Here is a 25,186-nt window from a genome sequence, read left to right on the forward strand (position 1 = left end):
AGTCAAAAGAAGTATAACTTAAAAAAAAAAGGATTTTTGGATTGTTCCGAATAATATAATCTACAACTGTATCAAATTACAAACAGATTCATCAATTGTTACAAGAATTATGCATAAAAATTGCACGTATTTTTCATTTAAAACTTTCACGACTCTGGGGGGGTGTATTAATATTGAAATTAAAAGCTCAAAATTGACAGAAATGTTTGTTTATGTATTTAGAAAATATTTAGGAGGCTGCAAAGAAAAAATTCCAAAACGAATAAGGACCCTCCTATATATATATATGTATATTAAAATTGGATAATGTCAAGATTCACCTGGTGAACATCAACATGTACCAAACACTTCAGTAAAAGACTGAATATTTGAATTTATTCAAACAAATTAATATTTATAACAAATACCATGAACATGCAAGTCTTAACATTATCCAATTTCGGTCTTTCACGGTAACACACACACATATATATATATAGGATTTTTAATGAAATATATTTCGTTATATTTTTCTTCTTTTTTCTTTTTCATTTTTTTTTTCTTTTTTATCGTTAGCCTTTTATATAGTTTAGCGTACATCTTATATTGGTCTCCGTCGTATAATAGGATTTTTTTTGTTCGTGGACCCCATTTGCGCTTTCGGAGTATTTGGCACGGCACGGCACGTCACGGCACCCATTGACAAACTATAAAAATATGATGCTAAACAAAAGAAAATTGTGAAAAAAACCAAAACAAAAAAAACCATCCATATTTTCGTCTCTTTTGTTATACTTTTTTTTTTTTATATATACGTAATATTATTATTATTATTATTATATAATTGTTCAATATAATATAAATCAAAGTCTTCTCTAAAACAATATGTATACATATATATATATATATAACTTAAAAAATATAAAATAATGAAATATTACAATAAACGCACGATTCGCGTTTGATATTATATTTTCGTTTTTCGCTAGCAGTGCTTGTGTGGAAGAGGGATAAAATATATAAATTAATTTTATAAAGCTAAAGGAACCCTACGTGTTTTTTTGTTTTGTTTAATTCTTTTTTTATCGCATTATAAGATTGAATTTGGAAAAAGATAAAGTAACCGATTTTTCCATGTGCGCCTCCTCCTATTTTACGTAAATAAAATAAACGAAAAGTTTAATCAAATGTTTCTCTCGTGTATATATATGTATATATTAATCGTATATACTCGGCGCACGCGAAATTCTCTCACGTACACACACGCATCCATTCGAAGAAAACTAACAATAATACATTAAATATACAATTATCTCGAATATATATCATCATTCATCTGAATTTTTTTTTGTACCGATATATATATATATATATATAACAAATAATCGAACCTCTACACACTACTTTCAATGTTTTGCATAATCAATTTTTAGAAATGTTTCTTTTGTTTTCATTAGAGTGATTCACTTGTCAAAAAAAAAAACAAAAAAGAAAATGAGAGAGCTACTTTTTGTTTTTTTTTGGTTCTTTTCTTTCTTCGTCGATTATTTGCGATATTAATTAAAAAAATCCATGACTGGCGAATAATATATATAATATAATCGTACAATCTCTTATTCCTTTCTCTCGAGCAGAAAAACGAGTATTTATTTGTCTCCGTTGTGTGGAACACAACCAACAACTTTTTGGAAGAAAAAAAAGGAAAAATTAGATTAAAAAACTAAAAGATAACAAAAGAGGAAGAAGTAGAAATGCTCGAAATTAGTAATGAGATTCTGCATGGATATATTTTACACATATATAACACATTGAATACTACTTTAATTGGATGGGATATATAGGACGTATATCCCCAATTCGCAAATGACAATTAATTTCTCATTTTTTCCGTCTTCAAAACGGACTTTCTTTCGTTTGTTTGTTTGTTGTGTCGCAGTTAAGCTATTTTCGCAAAAAAACAATCGCCTGTAATACTCTTTATTGTCCACGATTATATATATTTAATTATTCTTTCTTTCTTTGCGTCTCCTCTCGGTTTATCATCATCATCATAATCATCGTCATCATCATCATTCCGATTATCGGCTCGAAATTTGTACAGGCTTTTTTTAAATATTATTTTTCATATATCCCTTTTAAGATATTACTACGCGACGTAAAATATGTCTGAGAAGAATTGTAGGCATCTTTTTCTTTCGATTCTGTAAAATACGTAGACACCCCTCCCCCCTTCCCTTTCCCTCTGCCGATGATCAAACGCATTTTAAATCAATAACTTTGATAATATATTATAAGTTAACATTCACATTCAACAGATATGTATCTATATACCATTGTACAATATAATAATGTGTGGACTTATTATTACATAAAGAGCAAAAAAAAATATATATATATATATAATATGCATAAAAAAAAGGCATATTTTGAGTGCCCTTTGAACGAACAGAAGGAGCAAACGCAATAAGAAAAAATTTGATGATGGAATCCTAATTGGAAAAAAAAAAAAGGATAAGGATAAAAAAAAGAAGAAGAAGAAGACTTACTAAAAGGAATTAATAAAAGAAGTTTCCTCTCGAGGCTACGAGTACTGCGATCTACATATCTCGCGAACAAGCAATCCCGCATTAACGGTAGTATTGCTTCTATAATTATTATAATGAAAATTACTTATTTACAATTGAATAGAGCTTTACAATCCATCTGAATGAATTATCATCGTCTTTCGTAAACTATATATCATGTCTCAACGTCGCTTTAAAGCTGCATTTTGCTTTCTCATTCCCCCCTCCTCCTTGTTAATCATTTCTTGTTCTCTCGTTTTTTTCGACAATGTATCGTTTTGACATATATTTTTCATATATGTCCAACAATCACGCGGCAAATCTTTCCTATGCATTTAGCAGTACACTGTAAATATCACCTGTACAATGTAATCACACGCTGCTTGCATCTCTATTACATATGTTACTAATGAAATATACATCTCATATATAAAATTCGTTAAAATTAATTAAAGATCAATCTCTAGTCATGCTTACATGGAAATTAAACTAATTCATCAACGCTCTCGATTATTCATCAAAAAGGATCATCACCCCACCTCATTACGTTTTCGACAAGCATCATCTGCTTTTTCTATTACATACAATATCGTCGTCGGGGGGAATTTACCAGCCATGGATTTATCCCGCGAAACTAAGCAGAAGAACAGAGAGAGAGAGAGAGAGAAGGAGAATATTATAGGAAGCAGAGAAAAAAAATGAATTGATTATAGAAATTTTCTATCACCGAGTTTCTTTTAAATATAGGAAAAATATCCAAACGAATGAAACTTGGATGATCTAATTGTCCTAACGCAAACTACAAACCTACTTACTTAAATCTTTGTATGCCATTGCATAAGGATGAAAACGAGATTAAAATAAAAGGTCTGAAGAAACTCGGAAGAAATGGACAACGCGATATAGATAGTTCTTAACGAGTGATTGCATAGGATGGCACTTGCGACATATGAGTGCGTGTGCTAACGAGAAAACTGATATGTTGCGTTAAACAACGCTGATACGATATTATGCATATATCGTTAAATTATTGAGGATTATTTTGGATTTCGTATGATGCTCGTTATATAAAAAAACGTATACCGCGCGCATACTCGCATTTTTTCTTTTGTACGGCACGAGTGTCTGTCATTCGCGCGCGCACGTACGCAACACACATATGCAATTGAGACACTCACACACTCACACACATACTTACACAGAGCAGACAAAGAACAGGACACACATAACAGACAGAAAATATAAACGGAAACAAGACGCTTTCATAAAAGAAAACGAAATGAAAGATCGGTGCGAATAATTATTTGCTTCCATTCTCTGCTTGACATAATTCGAACCCAAATACGATTTCGGACGTTGAGAATAACGTCTACGAACCCGACACGTGGAATTAGAAACTAAAGGTACATACGTTTACGTCTGTGCCGGAATGCTGAGTCTGATAAGATGGAAACGTCGCGTAGAAACGATAGACAAAGTACAATGATACCTTTTACAGTATATATATATATCATTGAACTTTTTTTTTGTTCGTTTAAACTTATTACTTTTCTTTCATTAATCTTTTATATTAATCTTACGTCCTAACGCTAGGCTGCTTAGGAAACCTCGTAAATTCTTTTCTTAAAACCATCTTCTTACGTGCCACCAAATATCTCTTGAGAGCATGATTTTCATGGCGTTGAATATTATAGCAATCAAAGATGTCTATCCGTAAGCTTGGGTATAACCGCACACGCTTCTTAACGCTTAATTATCAGTATTTTCTTTTTTCTGGCACAACGCGGTCGAGCATTACAAAGCGTTATCGTGCCTTCCCGCGACGTGACCATGAACTAGCTTCCTTCCTCGCTTCTATACACGCCTGCTAGGCCTTTTTAAAATTGATCCACTAGCAGGTCGCAGATCTCAACGGACATGGATTCTTTACTCGAGCGCACCGTTAATCGGAACATCTGAAGAAAGCGTATACAGTCATTCGTATAGTAACTAATTCAACAAAGGTTTAGAAAAATATCACAAAATATTACCTGAGCCTGTTTATTCGGTTCAAGACGTAATAAACATCCTACTTGTTGAGCTCTCATGTGAACAATACCCGCGCAAACGAAATTGTCGGGATTTGGATCGATTCCATCCAGCAACTGCATTCCAAACCCTTGCAATTTTGTACGAACCTGAACCAAATCCATCGGTTGTTGCGCTTTGAATATCTTTTGCGAGCGTTGTTGATTTGCACTGAAAATATACAAATATTTACTATATGTTCGTTTTATTTTTTGTTTCTTTCTTCATTTTAAATCTACCTACCCTCCAAGATTCTTCCATCGTGCAAAGAAAGATTCTCCATTCATTTCCGTTGGTTCGAAGAATTTATTTATCGTTAATGGTAACTTCATAGTAATTTTCTGCGGTACGTTGTTGTAAATAAAAGATATAAGCATACTAGGTGTGTCTGAAACAAAAGCAAGGTAAAATCATTAAGATTAAGCTAAGGTTACATTTCTAATAGAGTTAGATTGAAGAATAATAAGTTTATGCACCACTGTAGTCATCGATACATTCAGCATTGATCATCTGTTGAATTTGAGCACCAGCTTCCAAAACAGGATCGACGGGCTTAACCTGGACAGCCAACTTTGCTTGATTCTCTTCCGACCACGATAATTGTGGTTGAAAACTATGTAACGCGTATTGAGTTTTATTGCCGTAGAAAAGACCAACGCGTCCTAGATTCTGCCGGAATTCGGATTTAACTCCAATTTGAATCAAATCGTTCTCAAATAGTACTCCGTTGTTTTTACAAACGAATCTACAAGCCGATCATAAGTATATTGATAACTGATATCATATTATTCTATACAAATGATGATTTTTTTAAAATAACTCACTTTTTAGGATTGTACATATTTTGAGTACCGTTGGTCGCACCAACTTTATTTGGCATATTGTATATATCACCTAAGACGTCCAGTAGAACACCGGTATTGCTTGTTGGCTGAGACGAAGGTGGCGTCGACAAACCTAACAGATCTGCAGAAGTATTGTTAACTGCAGAAACTGCAGTAACTGATGGTGCTTCGACGTGATGATTGGTGTTTGGCGCTGGGCTCTTGCTTTCCCTTATTTCGTTCTCCGGTACGCGGCCAGGTTTCTTCTTCTTTAAAACTGCGAGAATCGAAGATTCTCGTTCTGGGAACGCAGGCATTTCTTCTAGTACAGTTGCCTATTTAATTTCACGCAAACATTTGTTATTCAATTTTAAATCTAAATGAAGGAATACACACATACGAATCTTTCAACATACCAATACATCGGTAGAAGCTATTATGCTTAATTGCAAATATTCTGATGCTCTTTGCTGAAGTTCGGCATCCGCGCTACGCAAGTTGCTGTGTTGTCTGAAAACGTCCTGGATTTGGGTCCGTATTTCGGGGAAGAGATTAACAAACTTGATGTAGGTAGATAACAATAACGCTCGTGTCATCGGGGAACACAAGTGATACTAGAATAGACATGAATATGTTATCAAGAAGAAGAATACATATTTTATAATATAAAGAGGTAGAGTACCTTGGAATGTAATAGTTGAAATTGTACGGATGGAGATGAGCGCTGATCACCAGCAATAAGGTTACCAAATTCTCCTAAAATGTATCCGCCGACTTTGACCATGTTTTCGTGACACGCCGGCGCTTGCAGAGCCTAAAATGTTTCTTGTTAAAGCATCGCGTATGGAAAAGATTAAAGTAGGAGTAATAAATAGTTCGATATTTACCTCAAAAACAGTTTTAGCGGCATATCCTTGTACGTCATCTCTGTTAATGACAATCTGTATAACTCTATACCAAACTTCTTCCGAGACATAGTCACCGGCTATCCTGATTAGATTTAGGATAACGTCAACGTACCAAGTATAATCTGTAGCATATTTCTCTGCTAAAATGGCTACCTTTAAAACCATTTCCTCTCTGATAGAATAATCCGCAGTCTCGAGATAGTTTAACATTTCTTGTACTATTTCTTCTGCATTACTCTTATCGCACATGGCATACAATAAGTCTACCGCTTGCTGCCTTACTGACACATCTTTTTCCATCTTCATAGACAATATCACTACCTCTTGATGTTTCTTCACAGCTTCGTGGGAAAATTCGGATGTGGCTAAATGGCACATAGACTCCAGTGCCAAATAACGTAGATTCGTTTCACGATTTGATAAAAATTGGCCCAATTGATTGCACGCGCGTACTAATAAATTTGGTTCGCTATCATTATGAATAATTAGACTAATAGCCTCAAAGAGAACTGCGTTCTTTGCATTAGAATGTTGTACTTTCTTTGATTTTGGTGGTTCTTGAGCTTTATTTAATATCGTTTCCAAACACTCGTTTAATCTTCCTCTGACTCCTGGATCTTCAGCTAAATATACAAATACAATTGTTAATAATGCCATATTATAAATAGGAATTTCTTTGTAACAATTTGTCAGAGATAATTGAATATTTTTCTACCTGGCGGTGTATAATTTTGTAACAATCTTAATAATTTAACAGACAGCCACGGAGCTGGCACGAAATAATAAGTATAATCTTGTAGATCTGTGTAATTCGACGTTACGATCTAAAAATATTATAAAAGATTCGTTATAATAATAAAGAATTAGTTTGACGAGCGGATTCTGCTTGAAATACATACTCTGCTTAATCTGGAAACTGCGAGACTAACGCAGCCTTTGTACTCGTCAGGATTTCTTTTAACGAGTGCATCTATCAACGATGCAGCTGCAGTTACAACACCAAGATGTTGATCGTTCAAAAGATGTACTATGCGAGATGTCCATTCTCCGCTAGGGACAACGTCAGGGGCAGTACGTAATAATCGCAACAAGCACAACGCTGCGCTTTGCTTAACTACATCCATTGTATCCCTGAAATAAAAATATATAAATTGTAATCCCATAAGCACGCGATACAACCTAGAGAAGAATGGAAAGTGCTTACTTACCCTGACACAAGTAACTTTGGAATTTCGTTACCAAATGCTTCTGCCATTTCTTTGCTACCAATATTAGCGATGCATTGCAACGCTAGATTTACATGAATTGGATTGCGAGACGCAAGATCATTTTTTATACTTTGGATTATTAATTTAATGAGATCACTATTGGTATTTACTAGAACTGATATAAAAAGATAACCCTGCAAATAATACATAAATATAGATAGAAAATATCACTTATAAAGCATTCTTATATTTAAATGTATATATATATATATAGTAGATTAATGCCACTTACAATTTGTTTTTCCGAATATTTATTAGAGGAAAGCAAGTTAACTGCTTCCATGTGCCCAAAATCGATATCATGACCGAGCAAGAAAATAAATAGAAGCTTGCACACATACTTTTTCTTCTGATATCCATCCAGCGTCTTATCACCTTTAAACTTGCTACGTATATTTGCCAATTCCTTGTTTATTCTTTTAATTTCTGCCTCTTTACTTTTACCTGAACAATTATTGCATTTTTCATGACATACATGCTTTACAATTAAAACAAAGATCCGTTTTATTAATCTCTTTTATATAATTTAGCAAAGATTTAAAAATGATATCTAATTAATGAAACTTTTGGACACATAATGATTACATAGACATTGTATTGTCATATATATATTTTTTTGAAAAGCTATAATGGCATTATGCCATTTGGCTGTTCATCAAGAGAGCCAAATATTGATTTATTTACAATCAAAACTTAAGCCACTAAATTTTGTTAGACAAATGAACATTTATAATAGGATAAATATATTATCATTGATTACTAACAGAAGTAAATAATAGAACATCTTAATTTGTTTTTAGGGCACATTATATCTTTCCTAAACATTATCAAAATCTTTTTATGCATCCGTGTTTAAAAGCAAAGCTATCAGTAAGATACTCTTATATCGGTTATATCAGGACTCCGCCCCCTGTCTCTTTACACATTTTATACGTCATATAAATTTCAATGGCATCGCATATCTCTCAACTAGTGCACCAATAACGACAGTTTTAGGAGATACATTCCATTTTTATTTCTAATCGCATTCGTCTGTTATAGCATGAAAATATATTAATCGTTGAACTCACAATTCCTAATGTCTGAAATAAAGACAGCTAATCCTCGCATGCCATCACCTCTAACAGCCGGCATCTTGCCTCCTTTTGCTTGAACCACCTGTAAAATCAAATATACCGCCAATGAGTATTCTTTGAGAGAAAATATCTGATGCAGTGTGTTCATTCATTTCGCATGCATAAGACAAAAATGACAGAAATTAAAGAAGATTAGGTAAATTTTCTATTCGTTCTATGATACCAATTTCATTTCTAAGCAATAAATCAAAAATACAGCTTCATACCTAATAAGAAAAGTATTCAAAATAATATGTACAGTTTCTGATTTTGACAGTAGTATCACTCTCGTTAGAATCTCACGTACTCAATAAAAACGATTAGCGGACAAAGGGAGATTCGTAAATCGTCGCGGTATCACTAAGAGAAGGAAGAGGAGGAAGAGGAGGAAAAGAAAAAAGGAAGAAGAGGAGGAAGAGCGGCGGAGGTGAAGAAATTGTGTCGCGAATGAAGTACGACAACGACGACGACGACGACGACGACGACGAAAAGGACGAGAATAGGACGAGAATAGGAGGAAAGAGAAAGAGAGATAGAAGAAGAAGCAGGCGGAGAATAGAATCGTCTGACGTATCGATCGAAGGAGAAAGAGAGTAATAGGAGTGTGTATCGTAGATATTTCGGCGGGGAAGAGAGACCGGAGGCAAGCTGTCTTTTACTCGACGCGCGCGGGGTAACGAGGATATCTGCCGTACGGAATAAATGTTGGCCTGTCTTGTAAGAATCCTCGATAAAACTCTTTTGAACGATCTGTCAGATGAAAGATAGAAATCGTTTATAAGAAAGAATACATACCGATCTGGGTTAAGGACAGCGTTCAAGCGCGGCTCGGTCGCGTAGTGCACGGTGAGCGTGAAACTATTCGCGAGTCGGTGCCAAAGATTTCGTGGCTGTCGCCATTTGCAATCGTTCACTGGTTGACGGCTCGACGGTAAAGAACAACGCGCATGCGCTATGGCAAGCGCGCGAAAAAACTTTATTCTTTAAATTGTTCGAGCGCGCGCCACTATTTTCTCGTCTAACTTTCTAATCGATTGGTCGATAGGACATGTTCCTCTAGTTGCTCGATCGATTATCTCTTCTCAAGCTAATTATTTTCTTTGATTAATTTATAAAAACTGTAGGAAGTATTGCACAAATAATTATTTCAACTAGGATTAAGTTCGTATTGTAATCATTACGTTCTGATCAGTCGCTCATCATTTTATTTCTTTTCTATTCTTTTGTACATTCATGAAAATAACGTTTAATGAAAATAATCTACGTACGAGCTAATTCAACTCGTAACACACATATACTTGCATCTAAATATATATAATTTAGATTTAAATATATTTTTAAATTTATAATTTACATAGTAATCCCATTGTTTTTATCTTGTTGTATTTTTTGCAATAAAAGTTCTATTCTCTCCTTCATCACGGGCTGACCCTTCTTCGTTTTCTTCGATAACTTTTTATACTTTTGCATTTTTTTCTCCTTGTATTTCCGTAAAGCTTCTTCCTTTTCCGTTTTTATTCTTAACATTTCTTCTTTCTTTCTTTTCTTATCTGCCTTCTTTTGTAAATATTCACTCCTTGCTATGTCAAAAAAGCTGAGACTTTTTTTTGGCTCGCTAATGCAATTAATAAAACATTAATAGATCAAAATTCGAAGCAAATTGGTTGAACTTTGAAGAGTTGTTGACAATTGTTTACATTTAATGATCTTACCTCGTTTCAGTTTTAAATTCAGATTTATTCTGCTGACCATATTCATCCTTGTGATATTGTTTATAAAAATCACGTAAAATAGCTAACGTTGTTCGTAGTTGCCATTTATCAACTATCAAAAATATATACATTGAAAGCATTAGAATCTAACCTAAAAATAATTAACGATCGCTAATCACGATGACTTATAATTCTTCCATTTTCTTACCCTTATATTTATTACTATACTTCTTCATTCTATATTTTTTCTTGTCAAATATCTTTTCACTTTTTGATATTCTTGAATCATTATTAAACTTATATTTATTTTCAACCTTTTTCTCCTGTCGCTGCATTGCGTCGTTTTTCATAACCTATGTAGATATGTATCCTAGTTTGATTAATTTTCGTTTATAAGTACCAGAAATTGCCGCCAGAGGGATTAAAATGGCGACAAGTGGCGCCTCAAGGGGCAACTATTCAAATGTCTTATTCTTGTTTGTGACTTTCTATAAGTAACATAGTCTATGATCATCGTTATCTTATTCACGAAGCTCCGGAATAAGCTCTAATTCGATGTAATGGTTCAATCTCGCCTCCTTACTTTATTCAATCTTATTAGATTTCAAGCCATTGCATTCGAAGATTATTCCCCGTTTTTAGGTTAGATTATTATCTTTTTCTAATATAGTACTTTCTTTTTTTTATTCATTTCGTGTTGTTATTTGTTCGTTTCTATTTCAGAAGAACAATGAAAGAGTAATAATTCTCAAGTAGAAGTACCTTTATATAAATGCTTTCAATTGTTACGTCATGAAATGAAGAAAGGTTAAGGTACTTGCGATACAATGATGCATTCTTGGCAACAATCCACCTTTCGCATTAGCACGCGCGCTAATATAAATACATATTACATGTATTATCTAGAAAGACGACAATTTATAGGTAAAAATAATAAAATAATGTTGATTACACAAGATATTTGTTGCAACGCGCAGCACCGATGTCTCTCGTTCGATAGATATCATCGATTTAAAATTCAAAGAAGGAAAATCGTTTGAACAACGTTAAGAGAAAAAGAAGATCAATAGAAATAACATTGTTGAGAAGGATTCGCTTAAAGCGTTTTACCTTTTGAGTAAGAATAATAATTGTATGAAATCTTTGTAATAAAGGATAACTCGTATCTAAATGAAGTTTAACCCTTTCAGATGTAAATGTGTATCTGCTGGTTACCAGGAATCTTTTCTTTGGAAGTGATCAAAACGTCAAATGTCGAAGGATTTCGTTAGACATTATGCTCAAGTTTGGTACGTCGAAGAAAAGAAGGAAAGCAACTTCGTGGAAGAGATAGCATCTCCTCGGTACGCGCCGAGAGTTATTAATAGCTAAGCAAATCCGACACAGCCCTAGTATCCGAGGCCAGAGACGTTCGAACGAATTCTTTAAGCGTTCAACGAATCTCTCTCTCTCTCTCTCTCTCTTTCTCACTATCTCTTGACCATTCTTTAACGATTCAATGTCGAGGATAGGAAGAAAATAGGACGGTTTCTAGAACTGTTTGTCTTATCTTCCTCGAAGAACGAAGATCTCGGTCGCAATAGATAATAGATCTGATCGGATTGGATGATCTTGTATGCAACTTTGGGATAGGCAAACAATTTGTAAACTTTCTTGAAAACCCTTACAACTAGATACGGTCATTCGTATCATGTGTAACGAATTCATGCTCTGTCCATATTAGGGACGTTGTGACTCGTTCTATCGATCAGCGTAACCCCCACATAGATGACGTCATGCGAGTCAAGTTCCCCCACGCAGAGAAAAGACAAACGTTTGAAGATTTTGCTAACTATGTTTAAAAGAGTGAGAAAAGAGAGAATGAAAACCGGTTTGCAGGTCTCTCTTTTCGAGCATTTACTTTGGACCGCAAGCTTCGAAGATTCTGACATTGACACAGTTTAATCATCGGCCTTCCTTTTCTCGACAACTTATTTCTTCTTTTAGCGACCTTATCTGTGTGATGTAGTGTGGTCACACATTATATATGACAACACGTTTATAATGTCTACGTTGGCCGACGACTTACGTCATTTATGACATGCATTTTTAAATATTTCAATCAAATTAATCAAATCTTATAATTCTCCAGCTGATCTAGTAATTCGTAATCGTTGATTTAGATTGATTTGTCACGTTAATTATTAAATGATAGAATTATATTATCTAGGTTCGTTAATATCGATCCGAAAGCTTTTGATAGACCGCCGTAGTCTAAATAGCCAATTATCAGCGTGAAAATCGAATTATCCGCGACTAAATCTCGTTAAACTCATTCACGTTTCGCGGGCGAGTTGCCAAGGAATTCGAAATGCCGAAGGAAAAGCGATGTAAAAATATTTCACGGTGTGTTTCGAAAGAAATATTTTCGTTCGAATGAATCGATCTTTAGTGAATAAGAGAGTCTCTTTAATATTTGACATCGTTTTACCATCGACTGGCACAATCACCTCGGAATCTAATCGATTTTTAAAAAGAATTCCGCGTCAGCACCCGATTAGATAGAACATTATTTATAATTTCTATTTATTATTTCCTTATTAAAAGGGCACTTCAATAAGGAAACGATTGTAAGATGTATTAGTCATCGCATTTCTCTCGGTATTCAATGAGTCTCTTATCTAATTTTGAGACGATGTTTCAACTACGCCTACGAAAATCTACTTATTTACGTTCTGCATTCGCATCTTGTGTTTTTTTTTCTTTTTTATATTAATAACAATCGATTGGAAAGTATATATTATTGATACATTAGGGTTGAGTCATAAGTTACTTACGTTGCAACTAAATGTTATTTAACGAAAGCAAAATAAATGTCTAATAATAAAAAAAAAACGAAAGTTACACTTATGACTTAACGTAATATATTAGCGCAAAAATATGCATCAGGGGTTGCGTATTTTATGCACATCCATTTGAAACGGAATTTTGTACTAATTAATGAAACACGATGATTAATTACAGTAACGTTAATATTATTTTCCGGACAATCGAAATTTGAAGTAAACTTTCAAAATGAAATGATTTAAATATCGAGCGCGTCTAACTTCGAGATATATCGATATTCGATAGGTCGAGCCGCGTGTTAGCGAACGATGATAGCCGAGAGTGGGCGAACAAAACCGAAAGGAGCCGAACGTTTCAATGATCTTCGCGTAACTATTTAAGGAGTTGGGAGTAAGCCGCGCTCATTCCTAGAACAAACGTCGAAGGGTACGGTTTTTGATTCATTTTTTTTTTCATTCATCGTTGCTCGCGATTACTAATTTACAAGTTTTTCTAACACGTGTCTTGAAGAATCTCGATTATATCAAGTAGCATCTTTTCGAGTGGATCAGTGAAAGGGAAATAAAGAAAGAAAGAGAAGAGAGTAGAAGATAATAAAAAAAAAAAAAGATAAAAAGAGATAGAAATATCAAGGAGGAAGAGAGAGAGAGAGAGAAATAAAGAGAAAGAATAGATTATAAGTTTTGTGTACACGGAACGAAGAAAATATGGCCGATAGTGGAATTAAGCGCAACATTCCCATCAAGTTGGGTGACTTTAGCGTCATTGACACCGAATTTTCCAACATAAGGGAACGTTTCGATGCCGAAATGAGGAAGATGGAGGACGAGATGTCGCGATTTCGCAGCGAGCTCATGAATCGCGAAAGCAATTTCTTTAAGAGTACCACCAGGTCAGTTTTTTTTACTTTACATATAATATAATTTGCGTATACTTTGTATTACAATATATATATTCTAAGTTCATTTTAATATTTGATAATTTGACACAAATAAGGGAATTGTGAAAGGGCAGCGGTACTACAGCACGTTGACATTTATAATCTAGGACAGATCTCGATTATAACATTAATTAATGTTCTTGTTTAAAATACTTATCAATGGGTCGTAATGTTCTGAGTAGATAATTATCCAATAGAGATAGAGAAACGGTCAAGGTGTTTAAATAAAGACGAAGCAAAAACGATACTCGTAAATATTTACTACGTTATATGATCAATCATTATTACGTATTAGCATTGTACCGTGATATGATCACGTTTTCTTGTTAAAATTCATACGCGATTGGTCAGAATCGTCGAGGGATCGGTACGCATTTCGATTTCAAGATTTGTCACTTCTTTTATTTTTGAAATATTCAAAATGACGTTCGATTTTTCAATCATACCATCATTTTCTTTCTCATACTCTTTCTCTTCCTCTGCAAGGCTTACATAGGTCGGGGTACGTTCCAGCTATTTTTAGATCTTCCGTCACTGCATTCGAAGACGCAACCCAAACTCAGCTTCACGATTTTCAATCTTGTATTATACGGGATAACGTGGGAGTTATGTACAGTACACACGTGTGAAAGAAAAAGAAATAGGGTGAAGGGAAAGAGGAAATGAACAAAAGAGACGCGTACAGATGTCCTCCCTTTTTCCACTTTAATGTAAGACGGATCGATACGCGCGTGTTTGTGTGTCTGTGTTTTATGACGAGACAGTAATTTGTAGGACAACATTACAGCGAATCGTTAAAAATACTTCCTCGCGTGTCACCAGTTGTAAAATAAATACATGATTGATGTTAAAAGTATTCTATACCCTTTTTGCGATTAACCAGAAATGGATTACCCATTTCAATCCCATTTGAAAAAAAGGACCCTTAACTAGAAAACTTTGCATAATACATTAAATGGATGGAATCACCTTTCGCGAGTCCCAGGTGTGCCTGAAGAGCACTTCCGTTGTCGAATGCATCGTTTCTCGCAAGACGGGTCCCGATACTGAAGTCATTTCTCGGTTGGTGTGTCCCTGACAGTGGTAACACGTTGCATGTTCATCAGAAATTTTTTTCCCCCACTATCTTTTCGTACGATCAAGCATCGGGAGTTGGTACGACACACGGATGGACCGAATACTATGCGCAATAGTTTTAACGTAACCTTGCAATTTGACGTATGCGTTTTCTGCTTATCGCTGTACACAATTTCTTGTTTTTCTATTATAATTATTGGTTTATCCACGCGACATAATGATTTTTACTCAACGCGACGAAGATCTTTATCCTTCGAGGCATAAAACTGTCATCAAGTTACGGTAGGTTATGAATTTTAAAAGCCGAAAAAACTGTAACAATGTGTATCGTGTTTTAAGGTTGCGTGAACAAATGATTGATGAGGTAATTGGGTTTTAAATAATTGCGTCAGAAAAACTTTGAAATCGATAACGAATACATTGTAACCTTTCTCGCTAGATATTTTTTGCGATTATAAACAAAAGAATAGTTGAAAAAACAGTCGAAGTAGTTCTTCTTCGTGCAGGCCAATAAGTTCGTTGAAGTTCGTTCAAGTTCTAAATTGTTAAGTGCAACGTGTTATAATTGTGCTTCCTTTCAACGTCTGAGCTTTCATTGACGAGCCGTCAGAAGTTAACCCCAGCTTTTAACAATTACCCCACTCGAGTAACCATGCACGATGCGTGCTGAAGAAAGATTAGCTCGCACGAACGAGTCCTGTCTAACTATACATAACTTCCTATAGATTTTACTCAATGAGGGACTAATTCCTCTACTTATCTTACCATATACATCAAAGATATTTCATCGCACTATCGTTTAGGAGTTTGTTTTTTACAGCAAGGAAGATAAGAGTTCTCACCCCTTTCGCAAATCTTATTTTAAGAAGAAATATCGAAAGAATTTGCTTAAAAATATGGATCAAAGATAGTTCGATATCGATATCGAAATGCGTCCTCGACATCGTCGATTCCTCCTATCGGATTTTGAAAGGAAAATAAAAAAGATTAGACGTTAGATATCATCTCGAACGATATACCTAAATTTGGATTATCATTCGAAAGTGTTGTTCGTGAGAGATATTGCAATAACGCGAGAAAGTGCGATAACCCGCAATAACTTGGCTCTACTGATAATCCGAAAAACTTGAATAAAACAAATCAAACCAAAAAAAGAAAACTAACCCCAGCAACAACGAGAAATATTTAAAAAAAAAATAAAATAAACCACGCTATTAATTAATAATCTTCCCAACTTTTATTCCGTTCCTTAATTCCCCTTTTTCTCTGACTCTATTTTTTGTCTTGCTTTATTTCTCCATTTCCGCCTGAACTCTATCTGCATTGGCACGCGTTGGGTGACTAACAACGACTACAACAACAAATGTGAAGTCGGCATCACACGAGCAGCAGCGAACACAAAACCTCGACGACCTCAAAGTTGGATGGTTGGGACAAGGCCGACCCTACGGCATCATCGGCACGATCAGCGTTCGATAACTTTAAAAGGTGAACTTGCTTCGACAACAACAACAACAACAACAACAACCACGACGAATGCATCCAAGTGCATCGGCCAGGCCAACGAAAAAGAAAATAACCAATGTTTTCCAAGAAAAAAACCATTTGATGTCACCCATACCACCACCCAGTTATACTCGTAGAAGCTACACACTCGTAGAAACCCTTATTCCCGTTTCTTAATTCCTTTGTTTATCCAAAGCTTGCTGCTCGCAAACTTCATGTAGAACGTAGTAGAAACCTAATGTATTTATTAGATTGTACTTTTTTTTTAAATAACATGTTAGTCCTAGCGTTTTATTTCTTATAGTAATAGTTTACTGCGTTCACGATCAATTTATAGATTCACAATTCCGTTCATCACGTTTGGAAGAAAAAAATATAAAAAGAAAAGGAAATTATTTTTCTTCCAATATGTTGTATATAGATATATTATCTATCCTATTGGTTTATACGTTCATAATTGCATTTTGTCTTCGTTTTCGTCTTCGTCTTCATAGCACAGTGATCGTACATTGATCAATTAGGCAGGCAAATTGTACATCTTCATCTCTTTGTATTTTTCCTTTTGCATTTTTCCTCAATGTACTCTGCATTATCATCGTAGGTTATAAAAATTCATAAATGTGAAGATCGCTGTCCAACTTTGGCGAGCTTAATCGAATCGAAAAACTATTAAAAATATTTCGAAACAAAATATTCGCTAAATTATGTTGTGAGTCAGTTGGACAGTTGAATCTGATTAAACTTCAGCCAAATAGTTTTGTTCTACTCGTTGTTCGTTTCTTTTTCATTACGTTATTTGTAATAGGATTGATTAATAAGATTCTAATCGTTGATTTCGTTTGATAAAATTTCAGTACGACGACACAACAGAGCAGCCAGAACAGCTCGCTGAGTCCTCAACATGATTCGACTTGGTTGGATGGTCTTAACAGTCCTCTCATACAGGATGAGGGTGACAGTAAAATGTTGAAACTACGATTTGACGTGTCTCAATACACACCCGAAGAGATCGTCGTCAAGACCGTGGACAACAAACTATTGGTGAGTTTACCCAACCGTATTTTCAGCCTAAAATAATCTTCTTAGGGTGAATCAAAAATTCCTACATTGAAATTGGGTGAATTTTCACAATGCGCACGCAAGCGACAGAAAAATTTAACAGAATGAAGTTAGTCGACAAACTGAATTTTAGGTAAACTGTTATATCTATACATCAAGACATTTATTGTTTTATTTATGTGTTTTGAAGTTATTTAATTATTACATACGGTGGTGATTGATATTAAATAACTGTGAATATTAGTATAAAAGCTTTTTTTTGAGGTTATTTGAAGTTAACTGTGTGAAGTTTGTAATTTTATTAATAATGAAGAGGAGATTAGTTGTTGTAAAATTTACTTGGGACAATATTAACTTAAAAATATTTGTTTGTTTCACCCTAATAGTTTTTCAAATGAAAGAACTTCGACGTGAAAAATTATATTAGGCTGACTCATGGATACCGGCGCGAATGTTTTACGCAACCCTGCTGCAGTTTGGCAAGATGCAAATCTGGTTCAGTGTTTTTGCGCAATTGGCGCCAATATTATTAGTTTGGCTAATTATTATTAAAACCATATAGCGTCCAATTGTTTATATATTAAACGTGTTAGTATCTAGTCGTTATATTTTGGAATACTTTGGAGGAATATTTGTTGAGTTCTTTGCGAACGACCTGGAACGTTCTAATTACATTTGCTTACGTCACTTCCCGTCCGGGGAAACTCAGATCACAAACTTGTGCTTTGTGTTAGGTGTAGAAGAGGAGTACAATGCATCTAGCAGAACGAACGATACTTTGTTTCATTAGATACGCTAATTATATTAGAGCTTATCTATCTAAACGAATACTTTTGAAAATATTCTTCTGGTCATAGAAGATGATAGAGATTTCGAGAAAAGACGGTTTTCTTCTTCTTCTACTTCTGCTTCTTCTTCTGCTTCTTTGGCCGACGTTCTCGCTGAGGCTTAGGATAAAAATAACCGCTACCAAAAATATATTTTATGCCAACCCGTCACGGCGAAGAAACCAGGATAATATTCGACCATTATATGAAGAGTTATTTCTCTACTAAAATATTAGAAACAATTCCCGTTTACTTATTCTTCTTCTTCTTCTTTTATATTTTTCTTTTCAACATTTCTTTTAACCTGTTATATATCTTTATTTCGATCTAACATTTTTTTCTCTATTTTATTTTTTTCTACCATGATAAGAACGAAATTATTTTCTTATTCTTCTATCATTCATCTTAGAACGTATACACGCATGCGATAAGATAATAAGAAATTATTAAAACAATCAAATGATCGATTCCCCTTTCTATCTGCTAGTTATCTTATTTATAAACATAAAAAAAATAATTAAAAGCGCTGTGAGAGAAAGATAGACGTATCGTTTTTACAATTAGGAGAAAAATATAATACGATGTCGTTATGCAAACCCACGAGACCAAGGTCATTGCACTGTTTCTTTTCTATCCCTTTTTTTCTCGCTCGATAAAAGGTCTCTCCTTGACTTTAATTTAATTTAATAATCAAAATTATCCTCTCTCGTATTATTATTATTTTAAAATAAGATTCTTTCTACATTTGATATACTTTACATGAAATAAAAGCAAACGCAAAACGATATCGTATCTTTTTACATTGAGTTACGTCATCCGTCATCGAAGCCAATTCATCATCCATTCCTTTTGTAAATGCAAACGAGAAGGTGCCCAGCCTCATTTTTTTTTCTTCTTTCTTCTTGTTCGAGCTTTGGATAAAAACAAAATGGCCGTTCGAAATCGATCTCACGATTCGACAAACATTTTAATCATTTTCTCTATACGTGTCTTCTTAAAAAGAAGGGGACAGGATGGATTGCATACTCGAAAGCAGGTTGCTGATTTTAATCGTGGTCAAGGACCAATTTATTCAGGTTGAAAAGGCCTCGGACAAAGAACACTGTCCTTAAAAGGCCCCTTGTTGCATATCAAGGACGATTAAACTGAACGTAATCGCAGATAAGTAGTTCATTTTTATTTTGCATCGTGATCAGGGAAAACAAGAATACTTTGTATGTGTTGTTTTTCTCTAGAAATAGAAGATAGATTAAAATGAAACAGAATTATCCGAGTCGCAAATAAAAGATAGAGAAGAAGGGACGGAAATATGTAAAGAGAAACTCTCGCGATGACTCATCAATGATCCGTATTTAGTTACTTATGTAATTCCAGCACGTCTCTGAACCCAACCAAGATATATTATATATTTATTACACTATAGTTTACAAAATTGTACTTTTTATCTGTTTACGTGAATTTTATGATTGATATAATGTTCACTTATGACCTGTTTTAGTCAAATCTAACTTCAACAATTTCTGTGCAACTCGAGTTATTTTGTTTTCGATTTTTATCATTTATGCGTATTTATTAATCGATAACGTGTGTATTTTAATGTGTTAAAATTAATATCTGAGAAAAAATAGAACTGATAAAAAGATTCTAATTATATATTTGAAATCTGTATAACAGCTAAACATTTTTTCGGCAACAGATGTACTCTGTAAACTAGTGTCATATATATTTATATTATTTATCAATTGTTGAGACGAAAATGAATGGCTTGAAATTGAATAGAATCAAATGGAATCGATTGAAATACGAAATCAAAACTGACCCCTATCATATTTGAAAATAGAAATGCATAAAAAATACATGATGATCGAACGGTTAAAAGTATGATACACTGATATACAGTGCAATAGTTGGTAAGACGATATTTAAATGGAGGATGAGCTTAAATTACTAGGTTTCACCTAGTCTAGTAACTTCACGTTTTATCTACATTTATATTCCATTCTAGTTGCTAACTTCTAAGATTACATTTAACGTAACTCTGTTTTAAAAATAATGAAGAACAAACCGATTTTAATTCGAGTCGAATGTACAGCTGGGGGATTCTTTTTCGATTTGTTTTAACGAACGAAAAAGAGACGAAAATAGATCGAGAGTTAGAGAGAGAGAAGTCAAATTTAAAAGTAGAACGTATTCTTGCGCGAAGACAAGGTGAAGGCTGCGTTCCTTGGCACCAGATTACTTTTAGAGAACCCTAATCGCGAATTGGTAAGATTAGTTAGCGCCTTTTTTATATAACAACACACCCGTTAGAGTGAAAACATTATCGCATTGTCCTCTCAAGCGTGTCCTCCTATGCACCTGCATTTTTTTTCTATTCACTTTGAACCCACCTCCTTTTCTTTTGACGAGAGATAAATTTCATCACCCGGCACACCTCCCACCGAGTCAGTCATTGTTTTTCGATGATCCTCTTTTGATCGTCATCGAACCGAATAATAAATGTTCATCTTCTAATCGAATTCTTTGCTTCGACACGCATGGAAACATTCATTTCCTTGTTTAAGTTATTTACTCTTTAGAGACTTTAGAAAGAATTGACTATAGTTTATTAGAATGAAATCCGCGTGTTTTCTATACACGTCGATGACGTTACGATAATAACCGTGAACCGATGACATAATCAAAGATTTGCAAGATTGAAAGACCAGTAACGTTGCACATTTTGTTTTCTTTAATGTTAAATTATTAGTTATTTTACGTATAAAATTGTGTTAATTGTTTGGATTGTAGAAAGCTTTCGAGGAAGCACCTTTTTCCTATATTTCTCGTATATCGATTCGAGTCATAGTTTGCTTGGGTTGTTTCGGCTTGGGTCGCGTTAACTCGGCCTTCGTCGGTTTTCTTTCTTTCTTTCTACATATATGTTTATATATGTGTATGCAGTTAAACCTTGGATTGCGAGTAACGTGGTTTACGAGTGTTCCGCAAGACGAGCACAATATGTTAATTTGATGAACAAGCATGATGACTTGCTTGCAATAAAGTAGAAACAAATTAGCCGATGCAAAGTATTTCTTTCATTTTATTCCCATAGTAAACGAAAATTTGTTTTTCAAATTTTGCGGTAACTCGTGAGATTGTATTGAAACTATAAACCCTATGGGCCCTGTGAAAAATAGGAAGAAGAAGAACGAGAAAGAAGGTATTAAAAAGAAAGAAATAATGACGATAGAAATAAAAAAGGAAATCATCGATAAACATAATCGTGGTATGCGTGTAGCAAACCTAGCTAAATATTACAACAAATCAACGTCAACGATTTGTACAATATTGAAGAGGAAAGAAGAAATAATGGGATTGGATGCAGCTAAAGGTGTTACGAGAATATCGAAACAACGGCCACGCGTTTTGGAAGATGTTGAAAAATTGGTTTTACTGTGGATAAACGAGAAACAATTAGCAGGTGATATTGTAACTGAGAATTTGATCTGCAAGAAGGCTAAAGTTTTGTATAACGATCTCGTAAGTAAACTGCCAGGTACTTCAGCAGAAAACGAAGAAAGTTTCAAGGCCAGTAGGGGATGGTTTGATAATTTTAAAAAACGTAGTGGGATTCGTACTGTTGCGAGACATTGTGAAACTGCGAGTTTCAATTGTAAGGAAAGTCAAATGTTTGCTGACGAGTTTCAAAACCTAATTGTTTCGGAGTGTTATCTGCCACAGCAAGTTTTTAACTGCAACGAGACCGGACTTTTTTGGAAAAAGATGCCTAAAAGGGCCTACGTTGAGGTAGAAGGGCAAACAATGACTATGAAAGACCGTCTTACTCTTTTGTTCTGTGCTAATGCAAGCGGTGATTACAAAGTCAAACCTTTACTAGTCTATCATTCTGAGAATCCGCGTGCTTTCAAAAAATGCAAGCTGCAGAAGAATCAATTAAAAGTTATGTGGAGATCAAACAGCAAAGCTCGGATCACTCGTATTTTATTCGTTGAATGGATCAATGAAGTTTTCGGTCCTACAGTGAAAAAATATCTATTAGAAAATAATCTACCGGTCAAAGTTTTGTTAATTATGAACAATGCTCCTGGTCATCCTTTAGATCTGGAAAACGATTTATTAAAGGAATTAGAATTTATTAAGATCAAATTTCTACCAACTAACATTACTTCGTTACTCCAACCCATGGATCAGCAGGTTATTTCTAATTTTAAAAAACTTTACACGAAAGAATTGTTTCAACGTTGTTTCGAGGTAACCGAAGGAACAAACCTTACTTTTCGAGAATTTTGGAAAAATCATTTCGACATCGTGAATTGTCTCGACGTCATCGATAAAGCTTGGAACGGGGTCACTAAGGATGTCCTTAATTCTGCTTGGAAAAAACTCTGGCCTAATTGCGTTATTGAACGTGATTTTATTTATGAACAGGAGTTGCCAATTGTCGATGAAATTGTATCTTTAGGAAAGACCATTGGATTGGAGGTGAATGAGGATGATATTCAAGAATTGATGGTGGAGGAACATGAACAGGAACTGACCACCGACGAATTAATGGATCTGCATCGTGAACAACAACAACAACAAGAGATTATGGACAATATTTTGTCAGACGATGAAGAGGATAATACGATGGAGGAATCCCTCAGTTCAAATAAAATCAGGGAGATGTTAACAATCTGGGAAACGGTGGAACATTTTGTTGAAAAATATCACCCAAACAAAACTTCAGCAATGCGAGCAGTAAATCTTTTTAACGACAACGCAATGTTACATTTCCGTCATATCCTCGAAAGGAGACAAACAAGTTAGGTTTTCTGTTACATTATCACCAAAAGAACATGATTCGAATGAACCAATAGACAACAGTGCTCTCGTTAGTGATACTGAAACTTGTTCCACTTGATAACGTTACTCATTTGCATCCCTTTCTCATCTTTTGTCTACCAAGCACGATTTTTTGTTTAAAGGTACAGTGCGAATTAATTTATATTATTTTATATGAATTTCTTATGGCAAAATTCGCTACATGCTTTGAATTGCTAATGCATTTCCGGAACGAATTATACTCGCAAAACAAAGTTTCATCGTATATATTCCGAGCTTTCAGTACTTTTCTATTCTTTATCATTACTTACATGTATTGTATACATTTATACACAATTCTAGCTTTATTACGTTAATATAAATGTTATATAAACCAGGATTACCTTTTATCCATCTTTATCTTTTAAATATATACACCATAGGAATCAAAGTAGATCTACATATTCGTTTCCATCTTTTTTAGATTCTATTTTTTCTTTGTCAAAGTATACTGAAAATGAAATAATTAGATAGATAAAATATATGCTCGGTCTGGTGAAATTATCTCAGTATATACTGACCTACGTTCCTTTCATGCAAGTAGATTCTTAGAGTACATAGTTGTTGGTCAGCCAGCGAGAATGATTCATTGTCACGACGCGACACGACAAATAGGTCAACCCATTCCTCGCGAATCGTCTAGCTAGTATTTTCCTAGCAAACTATTTTTATCAAGCTTTTTAACAACGAGGTTATATCCCATAAAATAAAACTAAGAGAAAGAAATATTGGAAAGTAGAAAATAAAAGAGAAAGAAGAAATATAGGTCGAAGGTGTGTTTAGCTTGTCGTTTAGCTTGAAAGGACTAATAAAGCAAACATACTATAGAAAACTATACAGCGATCCTTTATTACTGATGTCACGCAAACCCAAATGCAGAAACATTTTCTTTATTGATTTATGTTAATCTACAATCAAGATTTGTTTTTTCTTGTTTTCCTATTTCTACAGTTTCGTTGGATGATATAATAAATGATTATGATTTTGTAGGTTCACGCCAAGCACGAAGAGAAAACTGAAAGCAAATCCGTCTACAGGGAATACAATCGTGAATTTTTGCTGCCCAAAGGAACGAATCCAGAAAGCATCAAGTCGTCGTTGAGCAAGGATGGTGTTTTAACCGTTGAAGCTCCTCTACCGGCTATTGGTTCTGGCGAAAAATTGATTCCCATCGCGCACCAATAAAAATTCTTCCATCCAACCCTCCACCTCTCCTTTCTCTCGTCCGAAATTCATACGACCTATTATATTATCCCAAAAGAGCTTTCCTTCAAAAGCTTTTTACTTCTTCCATACCGAACAACAACAGAAAGAAACGTTGCGAAAAAATAAAAAGAAAAATAAACACTCGCCACCTTTCTACACCTAAAATATAATCCCAATACGATTCAAAGTCATCTGATTTTTTTTAACACTTCTTTTTTTTTTTTTAATCAACTTCAATGATCAAGAAACAAACGATTCGACCTAACGCATGTGTGTGTAATCTTTTTTCGATGAATTTATAAATGTTTTCTGTAAAGAAAAAATACATTTGCGCGCAAAAACAAAAAACCGAAAAAATAAAAAAAAGTGATGGAACGTGCAAAAGATAAAAGATATCAAAAAGTATAGAGATAATAATATTACTAATTATATTATATATACA

General features: G+C 34.3%; 3 protein-coding genes across 7 annotated transcripts; 1 reads left to right on the forward strand and 2 right to left on the reverse strand.

Annotated features, from left to right (window-relative positions):
* Nucleotides 1–1,740: 1,740 nt before the first annotated feature.
* LOC106791635 (AP-2 complex subunit alpha) lies at nucleotides 1,741–9,674 on the reverse strand. 2 transcript variants are annotated; one of them, XM_014757427.1, is made up of 14 exons: nucleotides 9,521–9,674; nucleotides 8,681–8,768; nucleotides 7,843–8,054; nucleotides 7,551–7,744; nucleotides 7,242–7,473; nucleotides 7,058–7,166; nucleotides 6,322–6,965; nucleotides 6,117–6,248; nucleotides 5,851–6,048; nucleotides 5,435–5,769; nucleotides 5,087–5,355; nucleotides 4,854–4,998; nucleotides 4,574–4,781; nucleotides 1,741–4,498 (listed from the first exon to the last, which is right to left on the reverse strand). In XM_014757427.1, the coding sequence occupies exons 2-14, from the start codon at nucleotides 8,742–8,744 to the stop codon at nucleotides 4,421–4,423; spliced, it is 2,820 nt and encodes a 939-aa protein (XP_014612913.1). In that variant the 5' UTR covers nucleotides 8,745–8,768; nucleotides 9,521–9,674; the 3' UTR covers nucleotides 1,741–4,420. The 2 variants fall into 2 exon arrangements, with proteins under 2 accessions (XP_014612913.1, XP_014612915.1); XM_014757429.1 differs by lacking the exon at nucleotides 9,521–9,674 and adding an exon at nucleotides 8,953–9,479.
* A 232-nt stretch (nucleotides 9,675–9,906) lies between these two features.
* On the reverse strand, nucleotides 9,907–10,805 carry LOC106791638 (thyroid transcription factor 1-associated protein 26 homolog). The gene is made up of 3 exons (XM_014757435.1): nucleotides 10,646–10,805; nucleotides 10,438–10,549; nucleotides 9,907–10,340 (listed from the first exon to the last, which is right to left on the reverse strand). The coding sequence occupies exons 1-3, from the start codon at nucleotides 10,785–10,787 to the stop codon at nucleotides 10,076–10,078; spliced, it is 519 nt and encodes a 172-aa protein (XP_014612921.1). The 5' UTR covers nucleotides 10,788–10,805; the 3' UTR covers nucleotides 9,907–10,075.
* Nucleotides 10,806–13,477: 2,672 nt separating this feature from the next.
* On the forward strand, nucleotides 13,478–24,982 carry LOC106791637 (heat shock protein beta-1). 4 transcript variants are annotated; one of them, XM_014757432.1, is made up of 4 exons: nucleotides 13,478–14,155; nucleotides 16,670–16,768; nucleotides 17,641–17,827; nucleotides 24,529–24,982. In XM_014757432.1, exons 1-4 carry the CDS (start codon nucleotides 13,971–13,973, stop codon nucleotides 24,721–24,723), a joined length of 666 nt encoding a protein of 221 aa, XP_014612918.1. In that variant the 5' UTR covers nucleotides 13,478–13,970; the 3' UTR covers nucleotides 24,724–24,982. The 4 variants fall into 4 exon arrangements, with proteins under 4 accessions (XP_014612918.1, XP_014612917.1, XP_014612919.1 ...); XM_014757431.1 differs by having other exon boundaries at nucleotides 13,489–14,155; nucleotides 16,652–16,768; XM_014757434.1 differs by lacking the exon at nucleotides 13,478–14,155 and adding an exon at nucleotides 15,332–15,562 and having other exon boundaries at nucleotides 16,652–16,768.
* Nucleotides 24,983–25,186: the final 204 nt, after the last annotated feature.

Source organism: Polistes canadensis, unplaced genomic scaffold, assembly GCF_001313835.1.
Source record: "Polistes canadensis isolate GaletaPanama2010 unplaced genomic scaffold, ASM131383v1 scaffold_327, whole genome shotgun sequence".
Taxonomy (NCBI): Eukaryota; Metazoa; Arthropoda; class Insecta; order Hymenoptera; family Vespidae; genus Polistes; species Polistes canadensis.

What these genes read in the sequence shown, in the direction of transcription:
- LOC106791635 (XM_014757427.1), bottom strand. Translation starts at nt 8,744, where the DNA reads ATGCCGGCTGTTAGAGGTGATGGCATGCGAGGATTAGCTGTCTTTATT. An exon ending in CCAAAGTTACTTGTGTCAGG is followed by an intron (nt 7,474 to 7,550) that starts GTAAGTAAGCAC and finishes TTTTTATTTCAG; the next exon opens with GGATACAATGGATGTAGTTA. An exon ending in CCGCTAAAACTGTTTTTGAG is followed by an intron (nt 6,249 to 6,321) that starts GTAAATATCGAA and finishes GAAACATTTTAG; the next exon opens with GCTCTGCAAGCGCCGGCGTG.
- LOC106791638 (XM_014757435.1), bottom strand. Translation starts at nt 10,787, where the DNA reads ATGAAAAACGACGCAATGCAGCGACAGGAGAAAAAGGTTGAAAATAAA. An exon ending in GTATAGTAATAAATATAAGG is followed by an intron (nt 10,550 to 10,645) that starts GTAAGAAAATGG and finishes TATTTTTGATAG; the next exon opens with TTGATAAATGGCAACTACGA. An exon ending in GAATTTAAAACTGAAACGAG is followed by an intron (nt 10,341 to 10,437) that starts GTAAGATCATTA and finishes TAATTGCATTAG; the next exon opens with CGAGCCAAAAAAAAGTCTCA.
- LOC106791637 (XM_014757431.1), top strand. Translation starts at nt 13,971, where the DNA reads ATGGCCGATAGTGGAATTAAGCGCAACATTCCCATCAAGTTGGGTGAC. An exon ending in TTCTTTAAGAGTACCACCAG is followed by an intron (nt 14,156 to 16,651) that starts GTCAGTTTTTTT and finishes ACAAATGTGAAG; the next exon opens with TCGGCATCACACGAGCAGCA. An exon ending in GCGTTCGATAACTTTAAAAG is followed by an intron (nt 16,769 to 17,640) that starts GTGAACTTGCTT and finishes ATAAAATTTCAG; the next exon opens with TACGACGACACAACAGAGCA.